Below are 27,933 nucleotides of genomic sequence, written 5' to 3'. Positions count from 1 at the left end.
GCATACTTCCGGAGGTGACTTGGAACGACGGCCTCAACATCAGCCAGACAGCCAGAGGCAGCAGGCATGCCAAGGTGCTCGGCAGGCCAGGACATAAGAACCATCTCACCGGACGCCTCCTCATATCCTCCCACACCATCTTTCCACACCCACGACTCAGGCGGCATCTCCAGCTGGTTCACACTCACACAGTTCCCCAACTCTTCCCGTCGCCTTAGCATTTCCTCATATCCTCCCACACCATCTTTCCACACCCATACCCCCTCCGCATCCACCTGCCCACAGCTCTCCAGAGCCGGCTCCAGATCACACTCAGCTGACTCAAACACCGTCCGTGATAATCCGTCAGCCGCTGCATTCCTCTTCCCGGTGATATATGTGATTTCCACATTCAGGGTCCTCAGCTCGGTAACCCATCTGGCATAAATACCCTCATGATCAGTTGACGTGAGGAACCACGTCAGGGGCTTGTGGTCTGTGAAGATGGTTGATGGCTTGACTGAGTTCAAATAGTGTCGATGCCTCCGGCAGAACTCAATGATTGCACACAGTTCCCGCTTGTATGTGCCGTAATTTCGCTGACACTTGGTGAATAGGAAGGAGTCGTACAGGATGGGATAGGGAACCCCACCACGCCTCTGCAGGACCACGCAGCCTCCGCCAAATCCACTGGCATCCGAGTAAAGCTCCACCGGCTCACCAAACGCATAGCCATGCATGGCCACGGCAGTCGAAGCCTTCTCCCGCAAAAGAGTGAAGGCAGCTGCCTCGGTTGAGTCCCACTTCCAGGAGACATCCCCCGTCAGCCGGTTCAGAGGCCGGGCTATTTCGGCACAGTTCTTGATCCATCTTCGGCAGGGCCCAATTGCTCCCATGAAGGACCTCACGTCTGTCTGGTTCTGGGGGACAGGCCAATTCCGCAGTTTCTCGGCTCGACCTTCCTTGACGGATGTGAGTCCGCCGACACGGTGATTCCAGCCTACTGCCAGAATCTCCCTCATCCCAATCTTCACTTTCCTGAAACTCAGTTTCAGAAGGGTCCAGAGGAGTCGGGGTAGTAGGTGATCTCGGATAAACGTCCATTGCTCCTCAAAGGCTTGGTGGGTGAGGAATACATCGTCCATGTAGTTTGACACCCCCAACAGACTTTCCGGCGATCCCAGCGTGATAAGGGACGGCTCACTCATCGGGGCCGGAACAGGTCCCAGGCCAAGTCTCATCACCTCAGTCATGGTAAAGCCAGCTGACTGGGATCCCTGAGGCATACGGGTTGGCTGCATCTGAGCGTGTCCGGGGACACTGAACGCAAACATGTGTCTGCAGGCTGAATCAACTGGGATAGACCAGTAAGCGTGTTTCAAGTCAAACTGAGAATATGATCCAATTCTCGGGTCGGAGAGACGGTCATGCAGTTCAGCAAGCAGAGGAATGCCCACACCAGGTAGCTCCTCATCCACATGGGAGTAGTTGAACGTCAGCCGCTGCTCGGCCCAGGGGTCATGCTCATCCTTCTGCACCAGGACGGGCTCAGCACTCCAGCTAGAGAAACGCCCTCCGCTGGCCATTGTATATTCGTACATTCCAGCCTCCAGTCCCTCCGTCACCAGTCGATCAAGCCAGTAGGCTTGAGGCTCAGTCCACCTCCTCTTGGCTGACCGACTCCAGGGTTTCACGCCATCTCTCAGCCGGGGCTGGTGGATATATAGGTCGGTTGGGGGTATATCAGCAATGGATGATGCATTCAGGTCCTTGTACGTCCAGAAGGTCCTCTGCACCTCCTCAATCAGCTGAGGCGGCACCAACTCGCCTAACACGATTCCCACTGATTCAAACCAGGCCTCCACCACCATCAGAGGTGTTGCCCAGTCTATCTCTCTCCTCCAGATTCGCCTCCGTGTCGGAAAGGGAGGGTCCTCCGGCCCAGGCTCAGCCCAGGGACCCGGCCAGTTTGATGCAGTCAGGGGTGGAACTGTGCCCGGCTGATCCGGTCCTCGGCTCTGCCAGATCTCCTCAAAGTCCATCAGGGGTTCTGAGGCTGATCCAACGTCCACCCAGGACACCCCACATCGAGCTGTTTGATCATACGCCTTCCCCAGGCTAGCATTCCTTGTCAGTCGCGGCGCATGAATGCTGAACTGGGTGGTGGGGTCTAGGATCAGCTGAGAGAATGGCAACTCAAGCACCACATCGCCCAGACCTCCACCAGTTGGTTGCACTTTAGTGACTTGCCCAGGTCGTCGCAAGTGACCTAGTTTTTTGACATCTCATTGTCGGTCGAGTCATCACTTGAGCTTAGATCGCCGTCCACATCCGAGGACTCATCATCAGATAACTCCTCCACTCGTCCCCGACGCCGATAGTCCACAAAGTCTTTCAGCACCTCCGGAGTCTCAGGTGAAAGGACCACCTTCTGGTGTTCCGACCTGGTCATGATAGGTCCGGTGATCGTCTGTCGGGTCTCACCCACAGAGACGTCTCCGATCCTTAGGGTACCCTCCCTGATGCCGAATGCAGCGTCGACATCGTAGAGCCACGGGAGCCCAAGAAGCATAAGGGTTGTCTCCCGGCAAGCGGCCCCCGGCCGAGGCGGCCTGACCACCGCCCAGAGTTCTCTCGAAATACCCTCGCAGACAGCAGTGATCTTGACGAAGGAAGTGACAGGCATCCGGTTACCGTCGGCAGTGCTGATCTGAAGCCCCTTGAATCCCACCGTGGATAGGTCCCGGGCAGGTATTCCCCATTCTTTCACAAGATGGTAGTCGATGATATTGCATTCGGCCCCTTGATCCGCCTGAACGGAGCCCTTCGGCATAGCTCGCCTCTCAGGGGCTCCCCTCCTCCTGAATTCAATAGTCACGTCGACCCTGAAGGACTTCAGCCGACCAGCTACCCTGGCTAACTGCCGGGTATTCACATACTCAGCCTCTGTCGACGCCACCAGGACTGCGTTTGCCCCCACGGTATGACTCTTTCCTCTCTTCCCCTTGGCGGTGACCTTGCGGGAGGATAGATGCCGAAACTGCCGCGCACCTTCCGGGCTTATCTGCCAGAAATCTATCAAGTTCAGGGGAACCATGATCTTGCTGGCTAGCGTCTTCCAGTCAACTGGTCCAAGTCCCTCCCGGGCCCAGATTTCAGTCAGCATCCGAGCGCCTCTCCTCACCTGCCGTTGGGCCCTTCTCAGCTGGGCTGCATCGACCTGAGTGCCTCTGTGCACCTTGTGTTGGGGGAGTCCCTCCGTTTCAGTCGCGTCACGGTAAACGGGCTTTTTCCCCTTGGGATCCTTGTGTGGTGGGTCAGTAAGCTCGTCCCCCGAAGCCTCAACAATGACTGGGTCCGCAGCATCACCCCGCCTCTTCGACGCATGGCCCTCCACGCCTGAGGCCAGCACCAATGCAAGAAGGCAAGACTCGGCCAAGGCTGTCTGATCTTCACCATTGTCCTCACCAGCAGCAACATGATGGACTGATATCTCGGGGGGGTCCTCGAACTCCAGGCCTTCAAGTGGCTCCAAGGCTAACGCATGGCCATCCAGTCTCATCTGTGTGGCCTCCATAGAAGGGGGTTGATACCGGGTCAGTCTGTCGCTCGATGCAGGCCGGCGTGTGCCAGATGGCTGCTCGGCTGGTTCCCTCTCTTCCCCAAACGAACAGGGCAGGTCCTCCAACTCCCCGAAGTAGAGCTGGGCAGCCTGTACATCAATGGTACCCCGAGGGGGTCTCCGGCCCTGACTAGCCAAACCCTGATGAGGAAACACCAAGGCTTTAAGGCATGCTTGGTCAAACGTGGATGCCGGCGGGTTGACACACGCAGGAGACCGATGTCCCACCTGGCCACACCGAATGCACAAAACCTCTCCCGGCTGCAGCGTCTGGGCTCCGTTGACATAGGGGTTACCCGAGCTTTTCCTCTCCATAGGCAGCTGAGGGTACTTCGGATTAGCCTGATCCCACCTGGCATTCCTCGAGGGCAGCGGTCGGCTCTGTCCATCCGTGATCGGAGCTGCCATTTGAGGCCTGGGCTGAGATCCCATCTTCTGCCTCCATCCCATGTTCTGGTAAGGTCCCGCTCCCCAGTTGCTCTGACCAGCAGGAGGAACAGTTTGACCCGACGGGCCGCACGGTGCCTGCTCAGAGGGATTCCCCTGGGGCGCGAGCGACATCTGACCCAGTCCAGCCCGCAGCACCTCCACATCAACGGGGGTAGTAGGGGGCATGCCGTTGGCTCCAGACTGGTACCAGGTCGGGTTTCCCATCATATCCTGCTCCAATAGCTTAGCAGCCTCTGGACCAAAGTGCCGTTCCGCGAACTTCTTCCACCTGAAGGCTGTGTCCTGGGACTCCCGCTGTCGGTTGAGCTGTAGCCTGGCGTTAATCGTTCGCTGGGCCCTGTGGACCCCCTCAAGGGCCTTATGAAGTCCGTCAACCTGCAGCACCCCCTGGTTTACTGCCTCCTCCCGCAGCTGATGATCCTGGAGGCCATACACAAACTTTTTGACATACTGTTTGAGGACGGTAGACTCCAGCACACTAAGGGGTGGTGCAGTAGAAGCCTCAGCTGGGAGGTCCCTGCCACCATCCCGTCGTAGAGCTGACTGGGTCCGATTATAGTACTGGGCGAGAGGTTCAGACACCTTCTGCTCCAGGTCATCTCCATCACCGTCTCCAAAGTCATCCACAATTTGAACAGGGAAACGGTCCGTGAGTGCAGTGGTCAGCCGCCGGACATCAGCTTCGGTAGCGTGATCCCCTTCGGCTCGCTGGATGATCTCCCTCAACTGGGGAGAGCTGTCGATAAAGGTGGCTGCTTCGCCCTGGCAGGTGTCGTTGACTGTGCAGATGAACTCATTGGGCTGGATCTGGCCGCCACCAAGGATACGGCTGACTCTCTTGACTCGTCCAAGCCACCGTTCGGCTGGGTCGCTGCCGCTATATGCTGGGATGTTATTCAGGGCCATGAGCTTATTGCTCTGGGCCTGAGGGTCATAAGGGTCAGCCATCTCGGGGAGGGTCTCTCGGTAAGTAGGGTTCTTCAGCAGGTTACCGCCTCGAGTAGCAATAGGGCGTAAGCCGAGATGATGGGTAGGTGGGGTACGTCCAAACTGATGCCACAGCGACTTGGTGGCGTCCGTCTGGGTTAGCGGAGGCAACTTGTCTTGTGAAAGTAGCAGAGACTCTGCAGAGGACGAGGTGTCGCTGCCCTGGGGTGATTGGACCCGCGACTCTGGGTAACGAGTATCGTCACCTATCAAGTGACAAGGGGAATCCGTGATGGCCGTCTTTTTCGACGAATAGCCCGGGACGGGGACAAGATGACAGTCAAACGAGACACAGAAGACGATGACAGGCTCAGGTAAGCGGTTGAGGTCAGGACTCAGCCAGATGATATCCCTGCAGCTCCCACCAGAAAAGACACTGCGGGCAAAGTGATCTCGATGATCCGAATCCTCTCTGATTATTGTTGTTCTTCTTAAGTTCAGGCCAGGCCGCCAGAGGCCATTTTAAGCTAGTTACCATGCATCAATCCTTCCCCAACGCCATCTTACACATGCTTCCTTCCCGATCGGGCCCAGCGGGGTCCTCCCTGCCCCCTCAGCAAAATAACTCCTTCCCACCCAAGCAATCTCCAGGACACTTGATACGTTCGTCGTGAAGGTAAAGAAAATTCATTATTCTACCAAAAAGCTGGACACCATTCGCCATCTGATCCCATATGTGATATATGTTTGTCGTGCCATCGTGGGGCGTCTGGCCGCATGTAACATGGAAATGAAGTAACAAAAACACAAGCCCACACCCTTTGTACCGAACAGGTTGCCGCCGTAGCTCTGAAGCCGTTGCGTAGAAAGACATTTCTTTTGCTTTTCGAGGCTTGATGAAGCCAAATTGTTCCTGAACTCCTTTACCCACACCCTTTGCCCTGATCCCCCCCCCCACCCCACCAGAAAATGTAAGTCCGTGGACCCTTTATGTCTATTGAAAATGGAAAGCCCAGAAAAAAAAAAGCAATCAAGATAAATCAAAGCGAATTTCTCGTCATCGTAAACCAGTGTGGATGGCCATGCCGCCATGCGCACTAGTAACGTGTTGTGACCACGTGGTCGAAGGGACAACCGGGTTGCAGGCATGATGCATTCACCCGTGCGGCAAAGTCCCCTCGGTGAAATACCATCCCGGTCGAGCACTCTGGGCTCGTCTCGAGATAGCCCGGAGCAAGAAATCCCAAACCTCAAAATCGATCCGCTGGGTATTGTTCGATTTCGTCAGTCGGGCCAAGCTCATAGCTCCCAAAAGTTGCCTGCCGTTGTTGAACTCATGGGATCTGGGCTCTCATCCATGATGCCATCGTTATAGTTGGGCATCCAGAAGGCGGGGTCCTCCTCCACCATGGACATGCCTGTGCCGGCTATTGGGTTGTGCTCGGCGTTCTTGTAGAAGCTGTCGTAATCGATGCTGCTGATATCGGCCCCGTTGCCTATCATGCCCTGGCGCATAAAGCCTCCGCCAAAGTCACCCTCTGCACCAGGCATGAAGTCTTCCACTTCCGAGACCTCGCCCGAAGTTGACGTCGTGTTGACGAGGTGGGGTAGGTGCTCCGAGTTGCTGCCAAAGTCGGGGAAGTTCCCGAAGCTCTGGGTGCCGGCCTGGCTATAGCTGGACGGCCCAAAGTTGTCCCCGGGAAGGTCGTAGTGGCTCCAATCCACCGAAGTGGCGCTGAGGCCGGCGCTATACAGCGGTCCATCGTGGTCGGGCGAGAATCCAGCGCCGAAGAGGTCGAAGTGACCGCTGTTTCCATTGGTAACGTATGAAGGGTAGTCAATCGCGGACAAATCTAGCGGCGGCACGGCGCTATTCATCTGGAATCCCGAGCTCGAAATCAGCGGTGATGCCGCCTCCGACTTGACGCGGCGTTGGCCAGCAGCGCCTCGACGGGCATCGGCGATGCTGTCGGATCCAGCACCGAGGCTGCTGGTGCTGGTGGTCGAGTTCACGCGATTCAGCTGGTACGGGCCAACTTTTTGCGAAGTACGGTTGTGCTTGCTAGCAGGCTTGTGGTGGCCATTCTGATCGAAGGAGAGCACGCCGTCGGAGTGAACGGTATTGGCGCGCCGCCGTCGAGCAGCTAGCTTTGGGCGGGCAGCAGCAGCCTTGTTGCGAGCGTCACCTTCGGAATCGGACTCGGGAACCGTGTCGAGGGTGGACTGGAGCTCCTTCTTGTGTGCGCAAGAGCATCGGCCGCCATGGTTACAGCAGCAGGTCTCTGTTAAGGGAGCCGGGGTTAGGATGTGGGATGTCGGACAGCGCCAAGAGGGCGGCGACTCACCAGTGTGTCCCTCAACGGTCGGCTGCAGATGAGCGCACTTGCTCGTCTTCTCGCCGCAGTCACACTTGACATGGGACGAGCGCGACTTGCGCATGGCGCGGCAGTGCGAGCATTGCGAGACTGGGCGTCCCTTCTTGTTGATGTGCTGGAGGGGTCGGTCTGGATTGGGCGATGCGGTTAGCAGGATGGTTCCTTGGTGATGATGTACATGAAGGAAGGGCACGTTGCTTTTGCCACGGCGCGGGACGGACAGCGGGGCAATTTTTGTGTCGCCTAGGATCGGACGGGCAACGTCACTGCAACTCACCTGAATGCTGGCAATTGCTTACGCGATGACCGCGTACGCAGGCCTCGCATGCCCACTTCTCACCGTCAATTATCATTGTTACTGACAAACGGGTATCGAGGCGGGCAGAGGAGAGGAGTGAACGGTGTAGACCGTGTGAGCCGAGTGATGTAAAGTTGTGAAGATCGGGCTGGCGAGGCCGGAAGCAAGGCAATTGGAGGCGAGGTGGGGCCGGGTGTGCTGAGGTAAGGATGGTCAAGAGTCAGGGTTTCCGGTCCGCTTGCGACCGAGGTGTGCCTCGCCGTCTCGGTGCGACGCACAGCCTCTAGATAGCCTCTAACAGCCTCGAGACAGCCTCGAGGTGTGTAGTCTGGGGGAGTAAAGGGTGGGTGAGCGGTCGAACTGGCGGCCAGCAGCTGTTCTGCTGGTACTATGTAGATGTGTTGTGCGATCCAAAGGTTGAGTGAGTCGGAGCGAGGCCACGAGCCAAGTGCTGGCTAAAACAATAGCGGCAAGGGTTCAGAGTTAGGGTAGGCCAGGCAATGTGTTGGCTTGGTGGTGCAGGTGGTGGTGCAGCGGCACCAAGTGTGGATGAGGGTGGATGTGGGTGCCCGTGGCTTTCGGCGGCTGGGCCTGGTCCAGGTTCAGCCTGGTGGGTGAGGTGGTGGAGGAGTGGGAGGATGATGGCAGCTGTTTCGCGGTGCGACAGACGCGGCAAGTGCCAAACACGGGCTAAGCGCCCAGTCGGTGTCCGCGGGCGATGATGAGGCTGCTGCCGTCTGAGTTTGCTCACTGCAAACTTTGAACGTCTTGCCTGTCTGCTCAAAGCTGTCCTCTTTCTGGGGTCCACAGACTTCCCGATGGTGCAGGCAGATTCCTCGATCCGCGCCCTAGTCTTTGTCCTTCTCAGCCGTTTTGAGTCCGCTTTCAGGGCCGTGGATCCCAGGAGGTCGACACTCGACAGGTGCAGAGTGGAGATCTCGGATAGAGTGGAGATTTGTCGGTGTTTTATCCTTTTTGTTCTAATAGCCGCCGTGTATTACTCGCGGTAATAGCCAATCGGCTCGTTAGGGAAAATTGATGCGTCGACGAGCGACGACAGAACGACAGTACAATTGCCCGTCAAAATCAAGCAGAGAGAGCGCTGGAGCAGCGAGGACTGAGGAGAGTTGTTGGCCGGGAGGGCTGGGGGTTAAGGTGCTGCTGGTCTGGTGGGGTTCCGTTCGCGTGTAAGTTGGTACTTAATAACAAGTACATGCGTATACACGCGGGTGTGCGGAATGGGCAGGTCCCCAGTTGAGGCGCTCAGCTCCGCGAAAGAGTCCCAAAGGTGAGAATTGACGGCCAGCAACACTCTCCGAATGCCCTAGCAGTGAAGCCTTGGATAAAGAATGGCCATGGGTGCCAAAGACTCGATTCTTCGGTTTTGGCGGCGCTGGCTGCGGGCTGCGGGTATGGTGCAAGTCGGAAGTCGGGTGGCGGGCCTTGGCTGTCCCGGTTCGTCAGATTCGTCAGACCACGAGTAGCGTCCCAGGTATGATGATGTACTCTAGACAACGTTCGTCAAGGTTGAGGTTGAAGGGGAGGAGGGGGTGGGAAATGGAAGGACATCTATTACAAGGAGGAGGCCTTGTAAAAAGAGAGATTCCAGCACGAGAAGGAGAGGCACGGATCAAGAGGTGGGCTGGTCTGTGGGCACAGTGGGATCGGGTCGTCTTTAATTTGGATGAGCAGATGACGGCTGTTGCGAGCCTCGCTTTCTAGGCTCTCTGCCCGCTGCCACGCCCACGCCCCAGGCTTTGCCAAGGTGAGTAAAGGCGAAGGCGTGGAGGTCACGGTTCTGGTCTCCCACCAACCCCCGAGGCCCCGACATCGACCATCGCGCCATGTACGAGTGAGTACAGAGTAATACCTGCAGGCCAGTGAGTCTTTGCCTGTCTGTGGCATGTACTGTATGTAAGTTGTACGTACTCCGTCACCTTGACCTCTTGGCTCTTGCACCGATGCACCGCGGTGGGGCCCGTTGTCGGCTGCGAATCAACAGAATGACGAGCTGTGGGATCGTCCTAAGTGGGATGGTGCCGCAGGGTTCGACTCTGGTGCATGTCCCTGCCGTTGTGTGCGGGATGCCTATGGCCAAGCCCCCCAGTATGAGCTTCGACCAGAGGGATTGGCTGAGTATGGGCCTGCAACTAGCATACCCCATTGACTGGTTGGTCGATCCGCCCAGTGGTGCAGATGACGAGGTACAGTACCACCTCGTCGGCTTGCCAATTCAGCATGTCTTTGAACGGCCATCAACGATGCGACATGATGCGACATGCCGCGTCAATGACCGAGGGCTCGGTCGAGCGGTGCCATCGCATGTGGTAGAAGAGTCCGTGGTTCATCGCAGCGACTTCCGTGATGGAGGGGCACGCGCTGTGTTGGCTAGAAGCTAAAATCAAAACACGTACTAATATCATTACGGAGGGCTCATCCATATTAACTGCGATTACGGATACATACTCGTACCTTATGCACCAAAACTGGCACTGGTTGTTCGAGATGGGAGGTGAGGTGGATATATTGCCCATCGTGGTATCGACACGGGGGCACGCGCGACAGCGGCAGTCGCGGCCAGCTGCATCAATTCGAGCAAGTGGCCTGCACAGCCTGGTTGCTTGGGCATGTCAAAGGGCCCTGGTGCTTGCCCCCAACGGTTTGCCTACGAGCACCAATTGGGGCCATTCCCTCTCGTCGCGATAGTTCCTTCCACAGTGCAGCCATTGGCAATTGACTTTGTCCCCAGACCGACCGATCGAGCTTGCCATGGCAATCCAATACTATCTAATATTACGGCCCGACAGGCCAAGGAGGGGGGAGCAGGAGCCATCCGGGCGCCTGTTGCTGCTCCAGACCTGCTCCCCAGGTAGCTCCCCGCCACCCAGCCAATGGAGGGGTACTTCGATCGAGTCGGGCTTGGCGTTCTCGCGCCAACAGCAGCCTCCTCGTCATCATGCTCCCGTCACTCCTCCAGGAGTTCTAGCCCTGACCTTCGCCCTTGGCCTGGCCATTTTAACCAGGAAAAATGGCCTTTCTCCATTTGCCCTTTATTATTGTCCCATTGTCATTCTGTTTGTATCGTTGGAAATCGTTGGAAACCGTTTGCGGAAGCCTTGGTAATCTGAGCTCCTACACATGCAGGAGCTCAGGAGAACCGTACAGCCTCCGTTCCAGCTCAACAGCCTTGCCCACCGAACCATTCAATTGGGGTGATCCCTCGTGGCTATTGGCCCCGAACAAGCTACGAGAACAAGCACTAACAATACGTATTACTGCCGACGACAGCGGAGGCGACGGCGCGCCGGCGCCACTTTGGTAACGGACACCAGACCGGCCGAGGAAAAGTTTTTCTGCACGTCGGGTCGAGCCAGTTCTCCTCGTCAGGTCTGCTATTGTGTGCGCAATACTACCTCCAGTATACATTGCACCGGCCAACGACGGCTGATGACACTGCGGGCAGATCCCGATAAAACGCCCGACGACACGGCGTAGCTTCCACGTACCAACTGACATAATCCCGCTGTTCGGAAACAACCAGCCCCTCCAGAACGCCAGCGGCAGCTGGGGGCCCGCCCCTTAAGGACAGCATTCGTACTAGCTTGTCTGCAACGGAGCGTGGTCAGAACTACTACGTCCAATGGAGAGAGGTACTCGTTTAGATGCGACTTGGCAAGCGTTTGCAGGCTGTGGATCGGGTGTGGTCTCCTCCCCAAATGCCCAAGAGTTGTGCACGTCGCGCCGATGAGCACCTCCCAATCAAACCAGGGTTCTCTATGGATTTTGTGCATGGTGCGGCAACAGCGCTGCAAGACACCTGAAGACAGCTCCGGGGTCAGGGTCAGACCTATCTAAATTTGGACAACGCGCCAGTGCACAGCAAAGACGTGACCGTGCTTCTGCTCTCTGCTACGGCGCTCCGCTCGCAGTCAGCTCTTCGACACCCAACTGCTTTACACTTGGCGCTGGACTCGATCTCCTCGTGGGGCCTCGTGGCATTCATCTGCCAAGAGAAGGTTTGGGCGGACAAACGGCCGGATGAACGGGCCTTCCAGACACGAGGGGATACTGAACCACTGGCGTTGTGACGGGGGACGTCGATGGCAGTGCAGCAATGATGATCGACAGTTGCAGTTCATACGAGATTGCAACGACACATCGCGGAAATGTGCACGGGGTACTTCGTGCCTGACGTACTAACTTCTATGTAGGAAATGTATCAAACGCCCGTACGGATATTGTTCCACTGCCCTTCTTCGGGCCGTTGGCCACGTCGCACGGGGATCGGACAGGCCCGGAGAGGTGTCCAGACCTAAAGGCACCTGTTTAGCCACCACGAATCACGAACTGTCATGGCCCGTCCACCCCCCGTTAATTTATATGACCGCTAGCTCACAGGGACCACACTGTGTTGCAGATCTACCCGCATGACTCGCTATCACGGGCACGGCCAAAGTTGGCACAGACAGCAACAGTTCCGCTGTTGAATTCTTGTTGTACTATGCACTTGCGCTGCTCGTAAACCGGACTCGGGATTAAGAAGTCAGCCTAGACACTTTCGGCCTCTTGGCATCCTTTTGCGTCCGGAGGTTGCAGCCAGGACAGAATAGACACAGAGTTGGTGCACAGGTTCGTCACGGCCGTCAACATCAGTATTACGAGTAATATTGTCAGTATCTGCATCAGGTTTTAGCAAGTACATGGTCAGTTCTGCAAGTGGCTTGTTAACGTAATTAGACCGTAAGGCGGCAACAGGACGTCAGCGAGCAATAGAACAACAATGCTTTTTTACCGACTCAATACGCGATGAGCCGGCCCTCCTCGGCTTATTATTACGTGCAGGTCATACGAAGTACCTAGGCCGAGGAGCATGGGCACTGAACCACGGTTGTTCTCCCTTCCGTCTCCCGTCAGCCTTCCGAATTCATTGAATGTCAGTCTCAAACTCCCTATGTCGAAGCTTGTCAGAGCATTTCCGTGCGCCTGTACTAAAGATATGAACATGGTGGTTAGCAACAGCAATGGCGACGTGGCTGCTTCCTAACGTCCGAGGTCTGCTCCCGTGTTCGGTACAAAGGACAAAATGCGCTGGCCAAGGATTCCATGTTTCCGGATCCCTGTGTCCGACGGGCGAAAGCTCACTAAAAGTCGGAATGCGAAGAACAGGTTACAAAGTGATATTGCCTGTTTATTGGCTTCGAGTCAATACTACGGACGTACACAGCTGGTGATGGAAGGCAACTCCAGGCCCAACTCTGAAATAGGGCAATGGCTTTGTTGATCCGAACATAGGCTTGGGGCCTGGAGAAGCATCTTGCGCCACACGAAAAAGCTGGGGCAGCTCCGCTACGTATTTCTCACCCAACCCTCATTGCGTCGTGCAACATGTACCCCGACCTTGAAATGGTCGCGAGTACAATTCATGGCACGCCATGGGCTCTGTTGGCCCTTGTTGGTAATACATAGTAGTACTATTATTAACTCATAATTCAGCTTCAGCCATCAGCAACGGTGGTCTGTTTCACTGATTTATTATCTTCAGGCCCCTTGAGGCAAAGGCTCGGGGGCTGGGGCTGGGGTAGCTCCAGGGTCAGCAGATCCTAGACCCGATTCTCGCCGACCAAGCATTGACACGCTCGGAAGCGTTGCCAGTCAACAAATGGTACTAGTAGTACTGTTACTCGTACGAGTACGAGTATGCCTTATCTTTCAGCTCCAGGCTGTTGTGGGAGACTGCGGGTGGCTGGGTAGCAGACCATTTAGGGGTATCTACGTGTGTACTATGTAAAGAGTATTATGGAAGCATATTCCAACCGTCTATGCTCCCGCCCCTTAGTACCCGCGCAAGACAGTGTTGGGGCGGGGGACTTATTTGGGAATTGCGATTTTGACTTTTGGGGTTGTTACATGTTCATGCCTGCAGGCTGCAGGTGTCTGACAGCCGCACTGCTCATGTGTAGGAAGGTTCCATCAGTCTTCTGGAAGCTAGGGCCCTTGCTCCACCCGAGAGCTCTGACCACCCTGTGTGCAATGTCCTTTCCCTTCAGTACTCGTTGGCTCTTTCGATCTTAACAGCTAGTAACCAGCTGACTGGTTGGCCAGCAAGGGGATTGGGGACAAGGAGCTGGCAGCTCGCCGCGGAGGGCGAACACAGGCCTCAAGAATTGGCTAACAAGAGTTATCGCAGCTTGGGGCGCGTCGAACGACGGTCCGCCAGCACAAAGGAGCTACATAGTACGAGTGACATACGGAGGTATACCCCAATGCTCCACCAAGGGCTCACGGGAATGTCGATCGCGGTACGTACAATGTACTACTCGTACTATGCCTCTTAGATCTTCCTTGCAGCTGAAGTACATACTAGTACCTATTTGTACGGATACCGGGTGGCTTCACGGTCTCGAGTCTTAACCCCTATTGCTACTCCGTACATGGTATAGTATTAAGTAAGCGTTTGACGCTTGGCCGTAAAGGCAGTTCCGCTCTAGAAGATGACAAGCCCTGTGTTGGGAGCGAAGGTCACATGATGAGAGGCCTACCCAACGGCTGGGCATGGCGGCATCAAGAATGGACCTCAGCATGGAAGGGGATCGGAGTCGTCGCTTACGGGACTCCAAGACGGGTTGGCAAAGCCCCTTCATCGTTGAGGCTACATAGTAGGTATTCGCTGCTAGCCGCCGGTTGCGAAGCATGTCGCCCAGGCTGGGACTGTGGAGACAGACGGTGGAAGAATGCCATGCGTTGCTGCCATTCGTCTACCAGCAGACGAGGAGTCGAGGACCACCAGTGGACGGACCCGACCACGGGCAATTCGGCGAAGGCGCGGTTGCAACCCACTTGGGTCCTGCCCAGACTGCCCTGGTCTCCGCCGGACCGGCGCAGGAAAAAATTTCTTCATGCGCTGGGCCTGCAGGCTGCAGCTGGGTAATAGCGATCGAAAAGTGGACCTTGGCCCCCCACCCTCTGCTGACAAGCTCGAATCTCGCAACCGAAATTCTTTTCTCCCATTCACATCTTTCCCCCTTCTTTATCCATCCACCTCCCCCCAACCGACACTCTTCCCCTCCCCCTTCTTCTGCCCATCCAGACGATCAGAGGCGCCTAATCCCGAAGTCGGGATGCCATTAGCAATAGCAGGCGCCTCGGTCGCTTGGCTGCTGCACGTCTTAGCAAATACTGCTTGCGACCGCAGGGCGCGCACCCGCGTCTGGCGCTCTCTCCTCCTCTCGGGGGTGCAGAGTTTTCCAGCCTGGCGGACTTGCCAGATCGGTGCTCTCCGGTGGGCGCAACCACCACGGACTGCATGGGAGCGATGGCTCTCCAACTCGTGGGCGCGACGCCGCACTTGCGGATGACTTGGCCTCCGCGCTTGCTCGCGCCATCCGAGTGGTGTGGCCCAGGCAACGCGCAGGTGTTGCATTCGCTCGGGACCCGTGAGCGTGGCTCTTGCAGTCCTTGCCTGAATCGATCCGATGGACGGGCCTGGACCTGAAGGATGATGGCTGGACTGCTTGTCGCTGTCCAGTCACAGGGTCCAAAACATAATGTCAGCGACAAAAACGGTAGGTACCTTTGCCAGTACACGTTGTTTCTCAACGTTATCGACATCCAGGTTAGCTCTCCATTGACCTGGTTGTTTTCGCTCTGGCATATATGAAGACTCGACGCTGGGCACCCGTCTTTGAGATTTCTCTCTGAGAAGCTGGGAATCGGCTGTAGTGACATTTTATTCTAATGTTCTGTTAATTATTACTGCTGCCGTGATGTATCCGTATTCGTATGTATGTGTGTGTATGGCTTGCCGGGGACCAGTCTCCAACTCCGTCATGCACGAATGGCTCTCCATATTTAGCTCCCGGTCGCCCGCTTCTCGCGATATCACGGAAGCATGGGATTTGAACAGCCGGTCACATGGTAATAGGTGCTCGCAGCCGCTTACTGTGTGTGCCACCCGCAGCTCTAAATGTGCTCGGCAACGTGATCAATCGGTTGTGGTCTTGCTTCGGTCTCACCAACTCCCGGGTGGTGGCGCTGAGGAGGGTGTGCAAGGGGATGGCCGATGCACACAGTCGTCATATCGCATTCGTGGCATCCATATGTTGCCGAGGGGAGCAGTAGTGCTCTATAGTACTCGTAGTATGGAAGTTGGTGTTGGGCCACAAGCGACCGCGGTGAGCACTGGGCACTGAGCACCGAGCACTGAGGTGCCCTGTGATGGGGTTTGCCGGTGCTTGTGAGCCGTCACGGTCCCTCGAATGTCTGGCTTGCGAGGTTCCATCTGTGCCATTTGTGCCATTTTCGGTAGCCATCGAGAGAGGTTTCAGTTGATTCATGCGCTCCCACGCAAGTGCTAGTAATGCGCACCTCGTACTCCGTATCTCACCGTGGGCAACCAACAACCTGCAATGGAGGTTCGTCAGCAGGACCATGGCCAGGATTGGGATCAATGTCTCGGTCAGCGCGAGCTGGACGCCGGGATATTATGGGTACGTTGCGTACGAATACTCATACACTGTAAGTTTGGGCCTAACTGTTAGGGAGCTTGTGCGTACCCCATACTGTACGGGAGATGCGGGGCGTGGTGTTGGTGGTGGCTGACAGTAGTACCAGTACGAGTGGTATTGGATGGTGTGACCAGCCCCAGGTCAACCACCATGGTCCATGGATGATGCATCATCTCACCTTTCCCAGACCTTCAATTCGCCGAGCACCTTGAGGACGCACCGGCACGCCATCAGCGAATCTGCGCTCGGGGTCACACGCACACCGACCGAGCCAACAGACGGCGACGAGAGTCACCGCCCTAGACACCGCCCTGGATATACTGTACTCCAGGTAGGTAGGCAGACACATTGGGAGCATTGGACCGGCCTCGGAGCACCGGTGATGGTCGACGTAATCAACTGCGCCATCACCATGAGCGCACCAACAAGGTGAGACTGCCCGACTTCCGTGTCTCTGCTATCTTCTAGTGTCGGACGCGCACGTTGCTGACGACCGACAGTGCTAGTACGACAAACATTGTCTTTGTCGGCGCGGGGGCCGTGGGATGCTTCTACGCATCGAGATTGCATCACGTAACTGAACCCCCCCCCCCTTTCCCCTTCCCCTCCCCTTTTCTCTTCACTATCTTCTCGCCCCCCGCTGAGCCCTTCTTATCACATCAAGTCGGGGAGGGGGCGGTCTGAGCATCTGTCGCTGACATGGACGGCATCCCCGACAGCCTGAGCATGGCCTGCACGTATCGCTGGTGGCGAGGTCCAACTACCGGGCCATCGAGAAGTCGGGCGTCGAGCTGAGGACGCGCAGCTTCGGTGACTACACGTTCCACCCGGAGGCGGCCTTCCCGTCGGTCGCCGCCGCGGGCCAGGCCCAGCGCCACTGGGACTACATCTTCGTCACCACCAAGGCCCTGCCCGATCTCAGCGACGACTCGGACATGGTCACGCCCCTGGTCGGCCCCCGCTCGTGCATCGTCCTGATCCAGAACGGCGTCGGGGTCGAGGAGCCCTTCCGCAGGCGCTTCCCCGACACGCCCATCGTCAGCGCCGTCACCGTCGTCAGCGCCGAGCAGCTCTCGCCCGGCGTGATCCGCCAGAACCGCTGGACGAGGATCAGCATCGGGCCCTTCACCGACGGCCTGGGGCGAGACAGCAGCAGCAGCGGCAGCACGGGCGCAGCAGCAGACCTGGCCCGCCGTGGAGCCGCCTGCACGGAGAGCCTGACGCGCTGGTGGAGCGACCTGGGCGGCATCCGCGACGTCGAGCCGCACGACGAGGTCGGCCTGCAGACGGTGCGGTGGCACAAGCTGTGCATCAACGCGGCCATGAACCCGTCGGCCGTGCTGTCGGGCGGCCGCGGCAACGCCGACATGGTGACGGACCCGGAGCTGCGGCGGCACCTGGAGGGCGTGATGCGCGAGATCTGGGAGGCCGCGCCGCGGATCCTGGGCAGGCCGTTCCCCGAGAGCCTGGCGGCGCCGGAGAGGATCCTGCGCAGCACGGAGCGCAACGCCGGGGCGCGCCCGAGCATGCTGCTGGATTGGGAGGCCGGTAAGCCGATGGAGCTGGAGGTGATCCTGGGGAACCCCGTGAGGATCGCGAGGGACAGGGGGGTGGACATGCCGAGGATGCAGACGCTGTATGCGCTGCTGCGGTCCGCGCAGGAGGTGAGGAAGGCGGCGCAGGAGAAGGGCAAGCTGTGATGGGGGTTGGTTGGTGGGCCAGGCTTTTATGTTAATAGACTACAGGTAGAGCAAAGCGTAGGTTGCAGCAGAACATATATATACACGTACATAAGATTTCACAAGACCCTATAGATATCCCTAGGAACATAGTCTCTATCTCACCAGTTTACCTTTCTCCTGGATGAACACACAGCTAAGATTGCCTGCTCAGCTGGTCAGGGGAATAGACGTTTAGTTGAGGATGAGCCTAGTGTTTGGCATTAAGACGAGAGCGATGGCGAGGAGATACACGTGCCGGTATTTAAGTATTATCTTAATCAACTTAGCATAGCCCCTGAGTGATAGTTCTGATCACGACACTGATCATTTATCCAGCCGTATCAAATAGCCAATTTAGCCAGCCAAACCCAAACCCTAATTAGATGTATCCCAGTCGCTCGCTTATTCTATACATGAATCTCACGATTTCTCATTGTGTATGGCATTGGGGCTGAAAGACCTCGTCATCCCCGTCGTCTAGAGAACCACCCTCCAGTCTTGGAGGTGTCCTCGCCCTCTTGATCTGTCTGCCGATATGGGCAAATTTCATCCTCCACCACCAGGGTTCCCTCGTCCGATCCGGGTTCGGGAACCCACATTTATAGACCTGCCTGATCATGGTGGACGCGCGGTACATGACCTCGTGGTCGTCCGAGATGGCCCAGCAGATGTTGAGCCCCGGCAGCACGTGCGTGGCCCCCAGGGGCCTGTACGGCAGGGACTGCTCCCCGTAGCCCAGAGTCTCCTCGATCAGCGCGTCGGCTGTCTCCCGGAGGGCAGCCAGGTCCTCGCCCTCAAAGTCCTGGAGTATGCGGTTGTGGATGAGCGCCAGCGCCGTGCCCATGGACAGGTGGACGATGGCGGCGCGGTAGAGCTTGCTGGGCTCCGGGTGTCCCCGGGGGTGGCCCTCCCTGGCCAGGTACTCGTCCAGCATGATCCGCAGCCGCCCAATGTCGGCCATCAGGCCCTCGTAGACGCTGGCGAGCTCGTCGTGGTATTTCCACGGGGCCCGCAGGATGCGCGCCATCCGCGCCATGGACCACATGTCCAGGCTGGGGAACGCGCCCACGCTGCTCCGCGCAGGGCCCCTGAGCTCTTCGCGTGGGTGCAGCTTGTTGAGCAGTTGTGTGAGCCAAGGTTCCAGCTGTACGTTGGGGTTGCCGACGCTCTCCATCAGCTAGCGGGAAGGCAGTCAGTGAGAGTGTTGTTGGAGAGAGAGGGGGGAAATGTATAAGTGCCACCAGTATAGACGTACTACATTGAAGCACATGACGTTGAGCATCTCCAGCTCAAACGGGGATTTCCACTTGCGGAATGTCCCCGTCTGCAGGATGTAAGCCATCGCCTCTACATGCCTTCCGGGCTCGTCCCGTAGAAGACCCTGGCACTAGATCAGAACTTTTGCTTGCAAGAATGAGGGAAGCGGCGCGGTTCGTACGTACCTCGGTGAGCATGGTCAGGTAGATGGCACAGATGGTCTCCGGGTCAGTGGCCTGCGTGGGACTGCCCATTGTATCCCTCAGGGCCTTGAGGGCGTGGCCGTGCTTGACAAAGCACTGGGTGGAGGCGTCGCGGGCGTGGTGCAGGTTGGTGAAGGTGGCGGCGAAGGCATCGGCGGCCGTGTCGAGGGCCTTGTTGCAACCGATGCGCTCGGGGATGTAGCGCAGGAAGCTGCCGAAGCACGACGTGTCGTAGCGGATGTCGGTGACGCGCAGGCGCGAGGCCATGCTGCCGGCGATGAGGGCGTCCTGGCTGGCGGGCATGCGGATGATGGTGAGCGGGCGGAGGGCCGGGGCGGCGACGGAGGCGGCGGAGGGGGTCCGCCCGGAGGTGCCCGGGGGACCCCCGGAGCCGGAGCCGGTGCTCGTGTTAGTAGTGCTGATGTCCTCATCTGTCGGCCCGCTCTGGACGAACTTGAACCGCTGCTGGCCAGCGCCCGAGCATTGGATCCCTAACCGCTTACATCGGGCGCATGCCGGTTTGGCCTGGTCACACTGGCGAGGAGGGTGTCAGTGGGTTATGCCAGGCTGTGAGTGTACGGGGCTGAGTCTAATAAGGGGCCCTAACCTTTTTCTTTTGTCTGCGACAGGCATCGCAGCCTCGAGATGAGGGGACCCCCGGCATGGTCAAGGCACTTGATGCACTAGACTGATACAGTCTGATATCTGTAGATCGAGCCACTCGAGATCAATCACAGGCCTGACAAGGCACGGCGTGTATCTTGTCTGGGAGCAATGGTCCGCGGTGGCGCACTTGGAGACACGCAGAGGCACTCAAAGAGCATACATGCCCCGACAGTGTGGGCAGGTCAATGAAGGAGGTTGATGGATTGCATCACTTGTACAGTCTGGTGTTGCCCATGCATGTCAGCTTGTGTCGGCAGCCCCCCTGGTCATCTGGTGGACGTGGCTCAGCTCATCGTTATTTGCATATCACTGCGGCTTGCCCGTCGCTGTGGCCTCGCCATGTCGCTAATCTGCCTCCTGTTTTCTAAGAAAAGCCTAGCCATAGACCAGGTGGACTCGAGATATGTTCCTCATTGTATTATTTCTCGTCGTTGCTGCTTGTGCTGCCCAGGTTCTGCGTCAACTACATATACACTGTAGGCCGGCCCAAGGTCTAACTACCCACCCAGACGTGGGTGTGAGTTGTCGTTCCATAGTATAATACCTGTAGATCCTGATTCCTGAATCCTGAGCCTTCTTTACTCCAATGGAAAAGACTTCCAATATTTGCAACATCCCAGACAACGGCGGGCCGCTGACGTCAAAACGGCCAGCCCGTCAGTTCTGCCAATCGCAGGTTCATAATACTCTGCGCCACTCTGCAGTCCTGCAACCCTGCGGCTTAGTTGTACTAGCTGCACCACCTACGGTTGGTATTATCGTATATTAAGCGTCATCATTGGCTGGCCCTAGCTGCAGGCCTGTTTACGATATCAACTCTAATTGCTTCCAGCCCCGTTCCTAATGCCTCGACATCTGCCGACGGGGCGGCCCCTGTGTCGCTTGGGCTTCATCGACAAGTATATAAATCGCCCAGGCCCATGATGGTTTCTTTACGTATAGATCATCATCCATATCTTATCGGGAACACTGTCTCCAACAACTCTGATACCAAGCTCCATCAGCCATGGCTTATTATCAGGGGCAGGGTCAAGCCCATCAGCAATACTACGCACCTCCACCAGGGCCGCCTCCACAGCATCTCGCGTACCAGCAACACGCCCAGACACCGGGTCCTCCCGCTCCTCAGGGTTATTACAACTACCAGCAGCCTCCCGCCTACCAGCAGCATCCCGCTCAGCAGCAACAATACCAAACCCAGCACCAGCAGTCCCAGCCCCAGCCCCAGCCCCAGCCCCAGCAATACCAACCTCAACATCAGCGGTACCCAAGCCAGAACGGCGCCGCCGCACAGGCCTACCGGCCCCGGACAGGGTTCACCAACCTCCCTACGCGGTTCCACGTCTGGAACTCGAACCGCGGCATGAACAGCTACATGAACATGGGCGCCACCCATCTCGGCACACTGGCCTACTCGTCCAAGATGGGCGGAGGCAGCAAGACCAAGATCAAGGCCGGCACGTACCAGGACAGCGTACCCGCGGTGGGCGAGGCCCGGAACAAGGGTCCCTTCAGCTCCAAGAACATTATCTCATTCCAGGGCCACGAGTCGGTCCTCAACGGGGCCGCGGGCATGTACTCGGGCGCCAAGTGGCCGATCGACATGCCGGTGCGGGGCCGCTCCGAGCAGTGGGAGTGGCGCCGGCGCAAGAGCAACGCCTCCATGCTCAAGAAGCTGCTGTCCGGGGGCGGCTTCGGCGAGTGGGACCTATGTCCTGTCGGGGCTCCCGCGGGTGCCCAGGGCGTGGCGACGTGGACCAACGGGTCCGGGGGCTCGTCGGCGTGGAGCGTCAACGGTGCTGAGATGGGCATCTTCCAGTTCCACGGCCAGGCCGCGGCGGGGGCGCTGGGCGATCAGTTCATGGCCATCGCCATCATCAGCATAGTGCGCATGATCAACCTGTACGTTATTGAGAAGGTGGCTTCGGCGGTGGGCAGCGCAGCTGGTTAGGAACAGAATGGTAGCAAAGCATAGGCGTTACGGATGGTGGTTGTACGGATATAGGTAGAACACGGAATTCATTTTGCTCCTCTGGTCGAGCTTCAAGAGCTCTGGAATGGCAAGAGTGTCCCACTTGCTCCCGCCTTTTTTTTTGTGTATATCTCGACCGGAACAGATGCTCCGAAAGTGGCCAGGCACAACGCGCGTTCTCATGGTAGCCCTGTGGGGCAAAGCCCCTCCAAAATTCAATTGCAGGGTCAAGCGTTAAACCAACAAGTGTGCGCATGATCTCATAATCGTTCGAGCCGTTATCCCTGTGGCGGCACTCGTAGAAGTTGCAACTTGTCTTTTCTCCTATTTCCCATCTCCTAGTTCCCATAGGCACTACTCCTTCGAGCGATGCTGATCAACTTGCTAAATATCTGCTAATGATCAGGGCGATGAGAGCTCCAGAGTCTGGAGTCTAGACTCGGCATGTTGCTGCACAGTGACACAGTGCCCCACGTCAAGGTCCTGATAAGTGATAACGCACAGGGCCGAGAAGCCTCGAATCTGGATGGGCTTTCGAATTTCCCCATGATGCTCATTATCCTTCATCTCGCGCTTGGTAGCCGTACACTTGCTACACGCTTGCTCTGCATCCTTCAGCCATGCCAGTCGACGCCAATGGCTCAATCTAGAGTTCCGTGAAAATGAAATGCTGTTGGGACAGCGATACCGCCTTCTAATGAGATAGATGGTTGGTTGTAGACTTGCCAGGTGGTGACCATGGGAATTCGGTGCATGAGGATTTGACAAGCGCCGATCGGCCTGGGGTGCGTCCTGCGTCGCCACCCGCTCCACACTGCACCATCTTCACCTCCAAGTCTAGATCTTTCTGAAACTTGGGCACTCCATATCCCTTCGACCTCATTCCCAACCTCATCTCTCGACTCAATTGCCTTCTGTAGCTCCTGCAGGCTACGTAACCAGTGCGACTTGTTGCTCGTAACCCCCCTAGTCCGACATGTCCTGAGCCGTTGACGCTAGCATCCACCCCTCCATACCCCTCTCCTCCCACTTGCTGTCCTCGTGGGAGGGCCAAGTCACGGGCATCAGCGCTTTTGGGATCCATGTTCGCCCCGCATCACCATGGACCTACCACCCGACGGCTCACCGCCCTCGTCAGTGGCCCAGGGACAAGATCAAGGGGGCGAATCGAGACCCATGTCCCCAGGACCTGTCTTGCCACGGAGCGCCAACTCGGACACGCAGCTGGGCAACAGATCAACCACCTCCAACATGTCTGGCGATCGCGTCTTTCCCATTCGATCCGTCATCAGCGTCGACCCTACTACTTCCAAACCGTCCCCCGATGAACACACTCCGACTGCTTCCGACTCCGAGACGAGACCAATACCCGTTCATCGACCAAGCCAGTGGCGCGGAGAATCGAGTTTCAACTCGGCTCGCTCTGAGACGGGCCCATTGTCACCAGTCTCTGGCTCTCCTCGCGAAGCGCAACCGTCCCGGCGCCGAACTGGTACGCTGAGCGGTTCCATCCCTACCGGCCCCCTCCAGCTGAACCTCGCCACCTCCGACAATGATACCGATGAGGAGTCGGGAGTACTCGGCGGACAACAACCCACGGCCGATATGGGAGCTGCTATGGCGGGCGGTGGTCACAGTGCGTCGACGTCGTCCCAGAATGCCTCTCTGGCCGACGTGCCACACGTCACAACTCGATTCACCCATGTGCAGACTGAAGATGGGCATTCTGTCATTACCGGCCGGGACGGGACGCTGCAGAGGTGCGAGGATGAGCCCATTCACACCCCTGGCGCCATCCAAGGATTTGGGTGTCTTTTGGCTCTCCGGGAAGAAGATGATGGCTGCTTCGTTGCCCGATACGTGAGCGAGAACTCGGAACGTCTGCTCGGCCGCTCCCCTCAACAACTCTTCCGCCTCAGGAATTTCATGGACATCTTGACCGAGGAGCAGCAGGACAACTTGCTGGACCATATAGACTTCATCCGCGACGAGGACGCCGATCCGGCCGTCAACGGGCCTGAGGTCTTCAGCCTGTCCATTCGCCACCCCAAAAGGCGGAGCACAAAGCTGTGGTGTGCCATCCACATCAACCCTGCCCACCCAGAATTGGTTATCTGCGAGTTTGAGATGGACGATGACCACGAATTCCCTCTACGGCCACCCGGCGAGGGTACTCCCGACGAGCCCCTGGACACCCTCCAGGCCAACCCATCTATGGAAGAGCTGGAACAGAGCACCGAGGTCCTTAGCAAGCCGCTACGGATCCTGCGCAGCGCCAGGAAGAGAAGGGGCGAGCAGGGCGCGATGCAGGTCTTTGACATCATGTCCCAGGTCCAGGAGCAGCTATCCTCGGCGAAGAACCTCGAGACCTTCCTCAAGATTCTCGTGGGGATCGTCAAGGAGCTCATTGGGTTTCATCGTGTCATGATCTATCAGTTTGACTCGTCCTTCAATGGCAAGGTGGTCACGGAGCTCGTCGACCCGACCGCAACAAAGGATCTGTACTATGGCCTCAACTTTCCGGCGTCCGACATTCCTCGACAAGCGCGTGATCTCTACAAGCTGAACAAGGTGCGTCTACTCTACGACCGCGATCTCGACACGGCCAGGATCGTCTGTCGCACCGAGGAGGACCTGCAAGTTCCACTGGACATGAGCCACGCCTACCTGCGGGCAATGTCACCGATCCATCTCAAATACCTCGGCAATATGGGTGTGCGCTCGTCCATGTCGATATCCATCAATGCTTTTAACGAACTCTGGGGGCTGATCGCCTGCCATTCCTACGGAAACCACGGGATGCGCGTGTCGTTTCCCATCCGCAAGATGTGTCGGCTCGTGGGGGACACGGCATCGAGAAATATCGAGCGGCTATCCTACGCGTCTCGCCTGCAGGCGCGCAAACTCATCAACACGGCTCCGACCGATAAGAATCCATCAGGCTACATCATAGCATCGTCCGACGACCTTTTGACCCTCTTCGATGCGGACTTTGGCCTACTGTCTATCAAGGGGGAGACAAAGATACTAGGGACCATCGAGCAGAGCCAGGAAGCCCTCGCCATGCTGGAGTACTTGAGGATGCGCCAGCTCACATCTGTGGTTGCATCGCAGGATATCAAGGAAGACTTCCCAGACCTCCGCTACCCTCCCGGCTTCCAGGTTCTAGCTGGGCTATTGTACGTTCCGCTGAGCGTTGGCGGAGGCGACTTTATTGTCTTCTTCCGCAAGGGCCAGACCAAGGAGGTGCGGTGGGCTGGCAACCCATACGAAAAGATTATCCGTGATGGCACGGCCAGCTACCTCGAGCCACGGACGAGTTTCAAGACGTGGCACGAGACTGTCATTGGGAAATGCCGCGAATGGAACGAGGAGCAGGTGGAGACGGCAGCGGTGCTATGCCTCGTCTATGGCAAATTCATCGAGGTCTGGAGGCAGAAGGAAGCGGCCATGGAAAGCAGCAAGCTGACCCGGCTCCTCCTTGCCAACTCGGCACACGAGGTCCGGACGCCCCTCAACGCCATCATCAACTACCTCGAAATCGCCCTCGAGGGGACTCTTGACAAGGAGACCCGGGACAATCTGGCCAAGTCGCACTCGGCATCAAAGTCATTGATTTACGTCATCAACGACCTGCTTGACCTGACCAAGACGGAGGAGGGTCAGAACCTGGTCAAGGACGAGATCTTTGACCTTCCCACTTGCATCAGGGAAGCCACAGAGCCATTTCAAAAAGATGCCCAGAGGAAGGGCCTCGAGTACAGCGTGGTCGAGCACTCCGGCCTGCCTAGGTTCGTGCATGGCGATGGCCGAAGAGTACGCCAGGCGATATCCAACGTCACCGCCAATGCTGTCGCGCACACCAGCAGCGGGTTTGTCAAGGTCGAGACGCTTGTCTCTGAGATCCGAGAGCACGAGGCTATAGTGGATTTTGTAGTGTCGGATTCGGGCGCGGGTATGTCGTCATCGCAGCTTGACACTCTGTTCCGCGATTTGGAGCAGGTGAGCACCGAGGAGTCCGACCCGTCCGTCCTCCCCGAAGGCGCACAAAACCCTTCCGAGGCGCGTACGCTGGGCCTAGGGCTTGCCGTCGTTGCCCGCACTGTTCGGAACATGGATGGTCAGCTTCGTCTGAAGTCTGACGAGGGCCAGGGGTCGAGGTTTGTGGTCCAGCTGCCGTTCCATGTCCCGGATGAGTCGCCTTCCAGTGGGGGTGAGAGCGGCAACGAGGCATTGTCGGCAGCGCACCCGCAGAACCCAGCTTCGACAGCGCCCCCGTCTTTAATCGCCGCCCCAGAGGGAGAGATTATGCTGGTCGACCGTGGGAGCGCTGTCAACGTCAGCACTGACCCTGAAACCTTGGCTGTATCTGTAACTGGTGCTGATATGGGGAGTGTCGGAAGCCGTAAGAGCTTCGACAGCGGCCATAGCCAGGCCACCCACAAGAGTGACGCGGAGCGATTGATTGATGCCATCCAAAACCCCCTGTCCTTGGCCGATGAAGAGCCACAGTCGTCTATTTCACGGCAAAATTCGAAGGGCAGCGTTACGAGAACCGCCTCCAGGAGATCTCGGGGGGGTTCGGTCATACCAACAGGCCCTAAAACCCACCGCCGCGGTCCATCCTCTTCAACGGAAGACCATAAGGAACCGGGATCTGCGCCAGTTCGCGACTCGAAGGTCCCGATTCGTCCTGTCAAGGTTCAAGACGAGTACACGGACATGCCGCAACTTCCTCAGACCAGAGATCGGTCAGGTAGTTTGTTTGAGATCCCTCCTGCCACACGTCCAAGGGCCAACACAGAGAGCGTTACCAGCGGTGGGTTTGGCGAGGGCCAGCCCTTGCAAGTGCTGGTCGCAGAGGACGACCCGATCAACATGAAGATCTTGCGCAAACGGCTGGAACGTTCAGGGCACGAGGTCCATCACGCTGTGAACGGGGAGGACTGCGCCCTGGCCTACAAAGAGCGGTCTGCTACCTTTGATGTAGTTCTAATGGATATGCAGGTGAGTTAGAACAGCTACAAAACGTCCATTAGATTTCATACTGACTCTGAGCAGATGCCCATAGTGGATGGCCTTACAAGCACCCAGCGGATACGCGCTTTCGAGAAGACCCCCGATCATTCCGCACACTCAAAGCTTGCGCAAAGCAACGGGCGAATTCCGATTTTCGCCGTCTCTGCTTCCCTAGTCGAAGAAGAGAAGCAAAAGTACATTAACGCCGGTTTCGACGGATGGATCCTCAAGCCCATCGACTTCAAGAGGCTGAACACCCTGCTGACGGGAATCTACGATGAAGAAACACGGCGCTCGTGCTTGTACGCCCCTGGGGGGTGGGAACGGGGCGGATGGTTCCATGGGGGAGGGCCGCAGGCAGAGCTAGCGCCTGCTGAAGAAACGATACCGACCGACGAGGATGGGAGTAAGGGAAATCTCCCCTGAAGCGATCAAGGAACGGGATACAGAATCAAACTCGACGGGGCCACCTTCACCGAGCTGAGACGAAGCAAATGCTCGCCAACGTCCTAACATCCATCAGACTACTCGGGACGACTTCAACGACTCGACAATGACATATAGCTCAACTACAACCACGAGATACGGGCCCTAACTGGCGAAATAGGGGGATACACGAACAGAGCACGGAAGAAGGGAGGGAGGAACGGCGGCGTTTTGCTTTTAGGGGACCGACGAAAACGCCACAGGCCTAATGATTCTTACTTTTAATGTTTTGTTCTTTGCTTAGACCAGCGGATCAAGGGACCATGACACATACACGCATAAAATGGGCCATATACGGTTGCCGGCAGGGTGTTTTATCAGCATTATTTGGTTTCCTTGGGTGGGGGGATTATTTCGAGTTTGGGTTTTCTCCTACAATACAACATGTACGAACTGTGGGTGACGAAAGATGAGAGCTTGTACACGTAACGCTCAGGAAAAGGGGGGCAATTCT

At 57.2% G+C, this 27,933-nt stretch overlaps 5 protein-coding genes across 5 annotated transcripts; 3 read left to right on the top strand and 2 right to left on the bottom strand.

The window, feature by feature from the left end:
• Window positions 1-6,277: 6,277 nt before the first annotated feature.
• Window positions 6,278-7,417, bottom strand: ACO1O0_001811 (uncharacterized protein; the record flags this gene model as incomplete). Its single annotated transcript, XM_083191291.1, has 2 exons — window positions 6,278-7,260; window positions 7,324-7,417. 2 exons carry the CDS (start codon window positions 7,415-7,417, stop codon window positions 6,278-6,280), a joined length of 1,077 nt encoding a protein of 358 aa, XP_083052505.1.
• An 8,639-nt stretch (window positions 7,418-16,056) lies between these two features.
• ACO1O0_001810 (ketopantoate reductase PanE/ApbA-domain-containing protein) lies at window positions 16,057-17,855 on the top strand (the record flags this gene model as incomplete). Its single annotated transcript, XM_083191290.1, has 2 exons — window positions 16,057-16,137; window positions 16,875-17,855. 2 exons carry the CDS (start codon window positions 16,057-16,059, stop codon window positions 17,853-17,855), a joined length of 1,062 nt encoding a protein of 353 aa, XP_083052504.1.
• A 451-nt stretch (window positions 17,856-18,306) lies between these two features.
• On the bottom strand, window positions 18,307-20,000 carry ACO1O0_001809 (Zn(II)2Cys6 transcription factor domain-containing protein; the record flags this gene model as incomplete). The annotated part of the gene is made up of 4 exons (XM_083191289.1): window positions 18,307-19,053; window positions 19,132-19,263; window positions 19,319-19,870; window positions 19,992-20,000. The coding sequence occupies 4 exons, from the start codon at window positions 19,998-20,000 to the stop codon at window positions 18,307-18,309; spliced, it is 1,440 nt and encodes a 479-aa protein (XP_083052503.1).
• Window positions 20,001-21,008: 1,008 nt separating this feature from the next.
• ACO1O0_001808 (uncharacterized protein) lies at window positions 21,009-21,953 on the top strand (the record flags this gene model as incomplete). The annotated part of the gene is made up of 1 exon (XM_083191288.1): window positions 21,009-21,953. The coding sequence occupies one exon, from the start codon at window positions 21,009-21,011 to the stop codon at window positions 21,951-21,953; it is 945 nt and encodes a 314-aa protein (XP_083052502.1).
• A 1,272-nt stretch (window positions 21,954-23,225) lies between these two features.
• On the top strand, window positions 23,226-27,419 carry ACO1O0_001807 (uncharacterized protein; the record flags this gene model as incomplete). The annotated part of the gene is made up of 2 exons (XM_083191287.1): window positions 23,226-26,981; window positions 27,036-27,419. 2 exons carry the CDS (start codon window positions 23,226-23,228, stop codon window positions 27,417-27,419), a joined length of 4,140 nt encoding a protein of 1,379 aa, XP_083052501.1.
• Window positions 27,420-27,933: the final 514 nt, after the last annotated feature.

This window comes from Amphichorda felina (genome assembly GCF_050947745.1).
Source record: "Amphichorda felina strain 45539 chromosome Unknown scaffold_2, whole genome shotgun sequence".
NCBI lineage: Eukaryota > Fungi > Ascomycota > Sordariomycetes > Hypocreales > Bionectriaceae > Amphichorda > Amphichorda felina.
Note: the sequence above shows the minus strand (reverse complement) of the source record. Positions and strands in the feature narration are given on the sequence as shown.